We start from the raw sequence: 11,402 nt of genomic DNA on the forward strand, positions 1-11,402 counted from the left end.
AGGGGTGAGCGTGACTGACGAAAATTAGAGAGAGAGCCAGAGAATCTTGATCTAGGCTGTGTTTTTGAATCTCAAAATGGAAAAAGAAACTGTTCGTTGGGTTGCTGGCTTAGAACTAAACAATAAAAAGAAACTCTTTTCGATTGTTAATGGAATCATTGACAACAAAATTAGATTTGATCTGACAACTCATATCCCATAAAAAATCCAGGCGAGTAGAACAAGCCATTAATGTATTGTATTGTATTGTATTGTATTGCATAGTATACTATTTGTAGGGAATATCAACACTGGAAGGATCCCCATCTCCCTAGTGAAGAAATAAAGAAAACATAATTCCATGGCAAGCAAGGAGCAAAGGGTATGAAATCAACAAAAGAAGACAACAATTGACAAATCATTCAAACAACGATAATCAGAGGTTAAAAGTAAGCAAACGACTGAAATTCATTGACAAATGAAGCCATAATTCTTGTTTTACAAATTCAGATCTGAAAATGAAACGCCCCAATTCAAAAACAACAAATAAACTTACAACAACTATAATACAAATTGAGCTTTGAGATTTAGTGGAAAGAAAATAAAAGAAGATATAGATATCAAGCACAAGCACATGGATTATCGAGAACAACAACCTCTTCATCTCCACTCCTGAACAATACATACCCAACAGTCAAACCCAAAACAATAGCCAAAAACACTCCCCCATTAAAGGACATGATAGCCAACATCAACAAATACCCGATGGCCGAGTTGATCCCGAACAACAAAGCGGTGGCGAATTTGGCTGAACTGGCGCGTCGTTTAGGGGTGAGAAGAGGGGCGTTGACAGGTGTTGGTTGCTGGGGAGGGTTGGAGACAGCGATGGCCTTGAATCGGATGCGACGATCTTCCAAGTATTGGTAGAAGGCAGAGAAGAGGAAACAAGCAAGTAAAGAAAGGAGGTAACTGAACCAAGAATCTGTTTTCCAGGAATCGAAGAGGAGGGTCACTTTTATGCCCCAGTACAAGGTCATGTGCATCATTTTTCCTTTTCTTTTATGATGAGGATGATCGATTTGGAGAAAGAAGCTGCCTTGCTTCGATATTTTCTATTGGATTTTGTGAATGAATGGTAGTTGGCTGGGTGGATGTGAAATGACGCCGATGTTAGATCATAGAAAAGGGAGACCTCTATGTTTTTTTTTTTATTTGTTTTTTTTATTTTTTATTGGCCTCTCCGTTGTAAAAGAAATATCGATTATTACAATTAGGCCATTGTGCTCAGGAGACCAGGACAATCAATGATTCTGTTTTCTGTTACTACCCGCTCCCATCCAATTTTTTATATTATTGTTCAATCTCCAATAAAATACTTATTAATCTCGTTGCAGAAGTGCATGTAGAGATGTGATTGCCTGCAAAATCTCCTTGCAGAAGTGCGTCTAGAGATGCCATTCATTTGTTGCCCAACTCTTGAACGAATAGACGTAAGAACAAATAGATGACAACTTAAAGATGGATAGTTAAATTTACCAAATTTTGAATTTGCTTTTTTTAATCGCGATTGATTTGAATTTTTTCAGGATCATAAAAGACTTATATAATCGTTAATTTTAGAATTCATAAAATTAATTAAGATATACATAAACTGAATCGGATACTCATAATAATAATAAAAAAAAATAAATGATGTGTTGACCAATAAGGTCATAAATAAGAAAAAATCACAAAGGACTGTAAACATAAGAAACTTGAAATCAACGAATTGATCTATTAGTAGCCGTGAAAATAATTAATAATGGACCTGTCAAAAACAAATGTATCTAAAAAAGAATAGCAATCAGAAGAAACCATTCCTATAACAACTCTGTACAACAATTATCCAAAAACAAAAATAATCCTCCAGCGACGGTGATATTATTGTATCCCGGGACAAGGATTATTATTAATTATAATAGTGTAATTATTATTTTATTTCTTGGTTTTTTTTTTGAAGGAAAGTGGTCTTTTTATTATGATATAAATGTTATTTTTGAAGATTGTGTGAGGTTATTTTGGTAATTGTGTTTTTTAATGCACAGTGAAATTATCAATATAGCCCTTGAATACAATAATTCAATACCTTATGCACAAGGGTATTTTTGTATTTTTATATTTGATACAGCAGTATACTTACTGCATTATCCATACCATTTGAATTTTTTATCCTTGGCTTCAGGGGCTTGGTTGTAATTTCATCACAGTTTATTTGTTATTATTATTTAGTCTTACACGCATTTTCAGTTTTGTACAAATAATAAAAAGAAAGAAAAAAAAAGCTGATGATACATGCCTCACATGCGTCAGCCACTACGTCGTCTTCTGGAGGTGCGTGAGAGTGGCTCTAGTGGTAGTAACTGTGATTTCTTCGCATCATTTGATTCGTCTCAGCATCCTCTTCCTCTCTGGGTAGCACGCGTATGGTGGTTTGACCAAAAATTGCTTTTCTTTTCTTTATTTCTTTTTCTTCTCTTTCCTTTTCAAATTGCGTGCTAGCCATGCAAAAAATCATCATCCCTTCAATTTATTTTTTCTTTTGATTCAATTCCTCTTACCTTATTTGTAATTATTTACATTGATTATTTCTAATTGAATTTTTTTTCGATTTAATCCCTAGTCATTTGATTTTTTTTGGATTTGTTTTCAAATTTGGTTTTTAATTGCTATTTGTTTTGTTTTGAATCATTTTCTTGTTTGATTTTTTTCTTCCAATTCCACTCCTAGATATTTATTTTCATTTAATTTTTATGTCAAATTGATCTTAATTCTTTTAATTGCTATTTTTTTAATCATTTTCTTAATGGATTTTTTTTTACAATTCCGTCCCTAAAGATTTAATTTCATTTGATTAAGAATCATGCTTCTTTGTTTTTTCAGGTTTGCATTTAATGGGGTCACCTCGGTCTCATGACCCGAGTATTAGATCTAAAGGATTAACACGAGTTGACTTCCATTTTTTTAAAGCATTTGTTTTTGAATATTTTTTTACTGTATTTTTTTTCGATTTCCTATTTACAGGGTCATCCCAATTTTATGTCCTAGATTATGTGTTTAATTTGTTGACCCAAGTTGACTGTCGGGTTCACTCGATGCTTTTTTTTGTTATCTCTTTTTTTTTACTTTGAAAAAGTTTTAAAATTTATATTTTAAAATTGCTTTATAATAAACTTTTTGATAGGATCCGGATCCACAGTTTCATAGATTGCGAGCTTTTAAGATTTGACCATGTTTCGGATGTTTGTCTGAATTTACTTTGTTTTTACAAATGTTTTTAATTTCATTCCTTATAATTTTTTTAATCTTTAAAATTTGATCCTTATTCTTTTAATCGATATTTATTTTATTTGAGATCATTTTTTTTTTATTTTTTTCATTAAATTGCTTCATTCTTGGGTTTTTTTTTATCAAATTTTATCCTCTTTTTTTTGCAGTTTTTTTATTAATATTTTTCTACCAATCTCATCATTTGAAATTAAATTGGTTGAGAATTAGGCTTCTTAATTAAATTTGGGTAAAACATTTCACGAGATGTGACTTTTAGAAAGTAGACTAGATTTAAGAGGTTTATCCCATTTTTTTTCTTTTTCTAAATTGATGTTGTCTTATTTTTTATCCTATTTTTTTAACTTTTTTTTTATTTTTTTGGGTTTAATTCTCTCCTTTTTAAATTTTTTTTTGTTTGATTCTATTGGGTTAACCCTCGACAACTTTTTTTTTATATATATATTTAACTCTTACCATGTTTTAATCTATAAATAATCCACCATATTATAAATGATTTTCAATTTCACCCCTTATGATTTTTTAATCTTTCAAGTTTGATCCTAATTCTTTTAATTACAATTCTTTTGTTTGCAATATTTTTTTTAGATTTAATCCTTATTGATTTTTTTCCTATTAGATTTTAGCCCCATTTTTTTGTTCCTTTTCTGTTGCAAGTTTTTTTATTAATAGTTTTTTCAATGATTCAATCCTTCAAAAATAAATTGGATGACATTTAAATTTCTTGATTGAACTCGAGTTCATGATTTAACAAGTTGCAACTTTTTTAGATTAGACTAAGTTTAGGAGTTTTGCTTAGATTCGCTTGCTTTTTTTTTTAGCTGGTGTTTTTTTTCTTGAAGTTTGACTTTTTTCTCCCTTTAAGTTAGATTAACATTAAGTTGTTTGATAATCCGAATAGATTCGGATGTGATTCTTTTTTTTTTCCTTGTTTTGTTATCAGTTTATTTATTGCTGTTGTTTTTTTTTATAAATCTTTAAATTGCCTATTTAAATGACTTGAACTTTGATATTTTTTAACCTATTACATTTTTTATATTTTTAAAAAATTTATTCGATTATGATTGGGCAATATATCTAAAAACTATCTAAAAAGTGTGGGAAAAAACCGGGAACTTGATTAGTGGTTGTAAAGCATGAAAGTAAGGAGGCCAAAAGAGAAACACAAGGAAAAGGTAAAAAGGCACGAAGAAAGCAACGGATTGAAGGGACAGCCCAAACGCAACGAATAATGACTTGCTCATAGCAGGGAGCATATCTTCCAACTCCTGAAAAACAACACAACAAACCACAAATAGCAGTCAATGTCATACATTACAATGGCAAACACAGATATGAAACTCAAAAAAGAAAGTAGTTAAGACAGTAAAATGAGAACAAAAAAAAAGAAAAAAAATAGAGAGAGCCAAATGTCGTTCTTAAACACCCAAGGAAACCAATGAGTGAAAAGAAGAATTGAATCTCAAGCCCAAGCTGAAGGCTCAACAAAACATATTGAATTAGCAAAGAAGGAAAAGAAGACAGACCCTAACGAAAGTGAAAAACCATAAATTCCAATTGACAAAAAAAAAAAGGAGAAAAAAAATACATAAAAAAAAAAAATTAACATGAAAGAGTCAGCACGAAAGGGCATAAGCAAGACCTGAATGGACTTATTTGATAAAAATATATATTTGCTAGAAAATAGTTTTTGCATTGTCACTATTTGCTAGAAAATATGATTTCAATCTTGCCTTAAAAATATATATTTAAAAAGAATATATCAATAAATCATAAAACAAATTTGTTGTGTGGATATTTTCATAACCTCATTCTAACTCCTTGTAAGTCGAAAAACATGTAGTGTGTATACATTGAATGGTGTGTTTGAAAAAGACAAGAGGAAAAAGTTTGTTTGTTTGGGGTTTGGTCAAACAACATGATATGGCTGGTGACCATGAAAGATGTAGAATTGTTTTCGGGGGTGATTATGAATATCTCGGGGTGGTTGGTGGTATGTGTAATAAAATACTGTTAATGAGAGATTACTTATATAAGTAGAAAACATTATTGTTTTTTTGAGATTTTTGAAAATTAAATTCTCTAAAAGATTTATAAAATTAAGAATTGTTCAGAGTTAAAAAGAACACAATCATGAGAATAAAAAAACAATTTTATAAAAAGAATTATATGAATATTATTGTTTTACTTTACATGAAAAACCGAATAGTTGAGACATAGTTGAGCAATTTGATAATACTTCATTAAAAAAGATTGAAAGCCAAAAAATAGCTATCCTAATATACCGATGTCCTAATCCATTCCTCTCCTTGAGATTGCTGGAAAGTGGCTTCAACATGGTTAATGAAAAGATACAAGCTTAAATTAAATCTTGGTCTACTCATAAATACTTTAACATGTCATAAACCAATCATGAATGAACACAAAATGAATCTTAAAAGCTTTTACTTGACAAAATCTTGAAACTCAGAAACCTTAAATCCCGCAATAAAAAATTACAAGTCTTTCAAGACGCATATATTAGAATGTCTTGCGAAGTAAAAATTGAATCTCCAAGGCACCAAAGTTCTTTCAGAATTATCTTAGATAATGTCAGAAACCACGAGTGCACGCTCGACCCAAACCGAGGAGAATACAGCAACACGGCACTGCAAGATGGCCTCCTGAGGATTATTACAAGGATAAACATGACCCAAACCAAGGAGAATACAGCAACACGGCACTGCAAGATGGCCTCCTGAGGATTATTACAAGGATAAACATGACCCAAAACGTCGATCCAAACCTGACCAAAATGAAGATGGGGCACCGACAAGCCTGTCCCACGTATCCTCTTGTCATTCTTCATTACATCATAACAGTTCACATCTAACCAGGAATCTGGTCTCCAATGTCAATCCAGAATGTACAGCTGGGTCGTGAGGGAGAGCTCCAGCTCTGAGCATTTATTGTCATGGCTAATCCTTACAGATTGACACGTGGCTAAAAAAAGCCCCCATGCATGAAGGCCTGAGAAGAAATGTGCTCTACTCCTGGAGACCCAACTCAAATGGAAATACTGACATGGGCTTTAGCTGTTATTAGATTTCGAGGGTGTTTTTTTTACGTAAAGCAACCATTAAAATAACTGTATTTTTTTTCAAAAACTATTTTTTTAAAATCACAAACACAAAATCAATCACTATATCAAACAGACTCCAATTTTATTATCAATGACAACATCTAGGAATTTTGTCAACAATCTATTTTTGTTATTCATTATATTTTAATTTTTTTTATTTAAAATTAATTTTTTTAATATTTTTGAATTGTTTTAATACGTTGATGTCAAAAATAATTTTAAAAATTAAAAAATTTTATTTTAATATATTTGTGTGTAAAAAATACTTTAATAAATGACTATTTTCATAAACCCAAACAACTCTCTTGGTATTTACTTATTTAACAGGCTACATTAAAAAGAAATCTTTTACGGTTTTACCTGGTGAGGAATTGATATCCGAGGGGCTATTGTTGTCTCGAGAACCGAACTTCAAAAAAAAAAAAAAAAAAAAAAACTTAGTTTTCCTTATATGGCGTCCGTTCCAATTTCCAACTAAACCATAATGCATTACTGACAAGCACTAAAAAAACACCTAATCATTCTTGAATTACCATATTTTATTAAAAGCATTATCTGTGAGATTTCCTTAAATCATGCAAACAAGACACAAAATTTAATACAGTCCAGACATTACTGAAAACGGAATTGAAATGCTCCGTTGTCTTCGACACCAAATATTTCTGTACAATCTACGATGTCACCATTTAAATCATGAACTCCAAGATAAGGTTTGGTGAATTATAATAGCCAAGAACATGAACAGAAATATTTATCAATGGCCAATATACTATTTTTTTCTTGGTGAAAGAAGTGAATAAGATTGAGTTGCTGGATCATTCATGTTGGTCTTTCCAATTCTACAACATGGTGAGAGAAAACACAAGCAAGCAATAGAACAAAAGCACAAAGTTCTAAGAATTTAACAAATGATTGAGAAATGCATATAAAATGTTTACATACTATGAAACTCCTTAATTAAAGCTAAAATCTCGATCTTTTTCCTAAATATTAAGATAACGCTTAATTAACCAACAAGACCACCCTATTAAAATAATCATTCAAGCACAGAGTTCCTCTGTTTTTGTATGAACCTTAGTTTTGAGCTTTAGCATGCAACACGAACACTAACCATAATTTCAACGAGATAAAGCAGAGAAACAAATCCCTGATTGAACCAAGGAAGACCCATCAATCTTATCAACAGCAGGCAAAGCACTGCTAGAATCGGATCGAAGAGCTCGCGGAGAATCCAAACTCCTTCGAAGAATCCTGCTCATGACAAGGATGGGATGCTCTGTTTGATTCAGGGGATCAGTGCTTGAGGACCTAAAGTCTTTGCAAAAAGTGATGTGTCTGTTTAAGGCTTCTTCGGTGGAGATATGCCTGTCTGATCTCAGTACTTCATCTTTAACCGCCTCCACACAAAGCCCACAAATCCAGCGGCCTTGGTATCGCTCACGAACGCGTGAAATTTGAGGAGGAGTGCAATCTTCAGTGAATCCACAAGAGTGGCATTTGACTGACTCTACTTCAAGTTGAGGACTTGATTTTGCTAGTGGAGGTGATTGGGTATCTGAGCTTGCAACTGCCATTTCTTTTGATAGAATAGAACATTGAAGATAAAACTCCCTCTACAAATGTCTGCTTCTCTTTTGTCTCTGAGTTGTTACGAGAGAGAGAGAGAGAGAGGAATTTTATGTGGGGAGTCTCTCTGTTTTTGTCTTCTTTTATAATTTACATATTTGATAGAAAGAAAAAACGTTTTAATTTTCCCTCTTCAGGTATTGACAAGGGGCACCGTACAAATGTTTTGACCCCACTGAATTTTTTTATTTGATTGTTTTTGGGTTCACCCACTAAAATATTGATTTTATTCATATAAAATATATTTATTATTAATAATTTTTTAAATATTTAATTATATTTAATTAATAAATTTAAAGTAAAAATAAATTTAATAGAACAAAAATGCTTTGCAAAGAAAATTATAAAATTATTACAATTATAAGATTTTTATTGCATCAAAACATTATTTTTAAATGTTTCTAGTTAATATTTTTTAATACTAGATATTAATTAGAGTTATTAAAACCGATGCATATTATTATTTTTTTTTAAAAAAACAACTGCTCTTATCAACAGAGGTATATGGGATACTTGAAACTAATATATAGGTGTTTGTCAGAAGACATGTATGCTGAAATGACCTGTAAGAGAATTTCATATGGAGAGATTATTTATGTCCATAAAAATATTCACCTGATAGTTGTGTAAGTGATATTTAGACTTGAGATCAGTAAATTATCATATATAAGGTGTTATGTTATGATCCTAACCACATGTTGTTCTAATCAAGAGTAACATGATATATATTGGGTATAACATAAACTATACGAAGATATGTAAGTAATTAAGAGATAATTCATCATCCTATGTGAAATAGAAAAAATATTTCATCTATTCTCAAATAGTATTGATTGTGAAATCTTTGACCAATATAGAATAAGTTTTGAAAAGAGTTACAAAATCTTATTCAAATAATCAATGACTATAATGTTGAGTATGAATATGATTTAACAAAGCACACATACTTTATGGTATAATATCTAAATCGAAACATTCATGATGAAGAGATAATAATTACATTGAGAAACTGGTCATTAAAAGGTTAAGTCAAACCACTTATGACTTTTTTAATATTTGAGGAATCATAATAGGTTGCTAGACATTGTACTTGATTTTAAAATTATAAATAAAAAATTGTTAAATTGATAATAAATTAATTTTTAATCCTATTTTATTTAGAATTATGATTTATATTTGAGCCATCTTATAACGGATTTGAACCATTGGTCAGAAATTAAAATTGGATGATTAATTAAGTATGACTTGATAGTAATAAAATTTTATAAATTGAGGACTATAATATAATTAATACAGGAGATTACAATTCTAGACCTAGAAAAATCAATTAGGAAATTGATTGAATACATTTCTAAAACTATCATTAAATAATATTTGTGATATTATTTAAGGGGAAAATTAATATTTTGCCATATATAGGGTTTTTAGGTTTTTATATGAATAGAATACTATGCCTTTTATTTCCAAGAAAAAAGATGAGCAGAGTATAATACAGAAACACCTAAAACACAAAAGAATAAAGTTAACACTCTAAGGTATAACGATCTCTCTCTCCAAAAAAGGGTTTAAGAGATTTTTTACTGGTGGTTCGTTTGAATTAACGTTAGAGATTGAACACTTGAACAACTTGTGATGTGAGACAACCCAATCTTGAAGCAAATATTCAAAGCTGAAATGAACATTTGAATTTGCGATAACTTTCACATAGACCTTAAACAACTCTAGATATGTCTAATGAGATTATTGGGACTTCTAAAAAATTTTATATTTACCATTTCCACGTGTGTATATGTTTTGAGAAACCTAACAGTTGTAATAGAGCCTTCATTAGACAATTAGGGTTATTGATTGTATGTTTTAATTGTTATTGGTGTTAATTGTGAATTAAATTTGTGTGTAATTTTTTTTTCAAAATTTTTTTTTTAAAAAAAACTTTTTGGTTACTAGTCTGGTAAGATTTGACTAGATTTTCCAAATCTAGTTGGAATCCTTATAAAAAAGGTTTTTTGGTGGCTGAGAAAGCCACCAATAACTACCATATCAATGTTGGTGCTGTTGGATGTGCTTTACGCACAACTAGCTCATTGCTAGAGGGAGGCAGCAGATTGTTGCCTTGCCACAACAACGTCATATGTTGTTGGCGATGCTGTCCATCCACGTGTGAGGCTACTGCGTCGCGCATAAAGACTATTATGGGAAGCAACAACAAGGTTGTTGTTGTCAATGCCTTTTATGAGTAGGGGTAGCCTTGTCTTGCAACTAGTGAGCCCACTACTAGCTGTAGCAGGAAGAAAAAGAAGAACAAGCGTACTTTACGAATCAACCCTAAAGATTTATTTAGGATTTTCAGGTCTAATTTATGAACTTACCCCCATAACTTATATCTAATTACATCTAGGTATATATGAGGCTGAAATTATGATTTTAGCCCTCCATATATAAAATAATAATTTTAAATTAAAATTGAAACCCTAAATTAAATTAATTACAGAATTGATTTTCTTAATTGGATTCAAGTTGAATTAAAATGTTTAATTCAATTTTTCTAAGTCATTTAATATCCTAATAGAATTAGAATTTAATTAAAACATTTAACTTAATAATGTTTAGAAAATGGTTTTTCTAAATTAAAGAGAGTTTTTAAGCCAAAATATCTTTATTTAATTGATCTTAAAATAGTTTAGGATATCAATAAGAATTTTAATATGATTGATTTTCTTTCTAATTTTTTTTTAAAATGTTTTTCAATGAAAAAGAGTTTATATTAAATAAAATTTATTAGGTTTGGAAAATTATCAAATTAGATTTGATTTAATATTTTTAAGTATTAGAAATATTATTTTAAAATTGCATATAAAAATAATAATTAGAATTGAAGCTTGTAATATATTTATTTATACATAATAATGTGTTATTATGCATGATGTATGATTATAGACATTAAAGACCAATGCAATTGTATTCTTATGGTTGAATGATTGTAATATTAAATAGGGCCTGTGTATTCTGTCTTTTCTCTATTTTTCTTTATGAGTTGTAAAATTTGTTTCTCATATAATTCCTCTTGAATATAACTCAAGGTTTTTTATTCAATTATGTAAATGTTATGCAATTTAGAAATTTAGAAAGAAAAATTATTGTGTAATCCAAGATAAAGAAAGAATGGTGGTGAATGACGGTGCTTGCAAATGATTTATGAAAATTTGCATTAACTATCTAAGTTTTTACCATCTAATTCCCCTCGATAGCTCGAAGGAATTAATTTAGATATGTCCATAATCATCCATTTAGAATGATATGTTAGGGATGTATGTTAATATATAATTGTTATGTATGATATATAATGCCATGA

The 11,402-nt window shown here is 30.1% G+C and overlaps 2 protein-coding genes and 1 long non-coding RNA gene across 3 annotated transcripts; all 3 read right to left on the bottom strand.

Annotated features, from left to right (window-relative positions):
- Positions 1 to 422: 422 nt before the first annotated feature.
- LOC133688304 (copper transporter 5) lies at positions 423 to 1,205 on the bottom strand. Its single transcript, XM_062107741.1, has one exon. It carries the CDS (start codon positions 1,023 to 1,025, stop codon positions 600 to 602), a length of 426 nt encoding a protein of 141 aa, XP_061963725.1. The 5' UTR covers positions 1,026 to 1,205; the 3' UTR covers positions 423 to 599.
- Positions 1,206 to 5,662: 4,457 nt separating this feature from the next.
- On the bottom strand, positions 5,663 to 6,834 carry LOC133688978 (uncharacterized). The gene is made up of 2 exons (XR_009841239.1): positions 6,785 to 6,834; positions 5,663 to 6,377 (listed from the first exon to the last, which is right to left on the bottom strand). It is a non-coding gene; the product is annotated as an uncharacterized LOC133688978 (long non-coding RNA).
- A 481-nt stretch (positions 6,835 to 7,315) lies between these two features.
- Positions 7,316 to 8,121, bottom strand: LOC133688977 (uncharacterized). The gene has a single exon (XM_062108660.1). The coding sequence runs from the start codon at positions 7,996 to 7,998 to the stop codon at positions 7,543 to 7,545; it is 456 nt and encodes a 151-aa protein (XP_061964644.1). The 5' UTR covers positions 7,999 to 8,121; the 3' UTR covers positions 7,316 to 7,542.
- Positions 8,122 to 11,402: the final 3,281 nt, after the last annotated feature.

This window comes from Populus nigra, chromosome 3 (assembly GCF_951802175.1).
Source record: "Populus nigra chromosome 3, ddPopNigr1.1, whole genome shotgun sequence".
In the NCBI taxonomy this organism is placed as follows: Eukaryota; Viridiplantae; Streptophyta; class Magnoliopsida; order Malpighiales; family Salicaceae; genus Populus; species Populus nigra.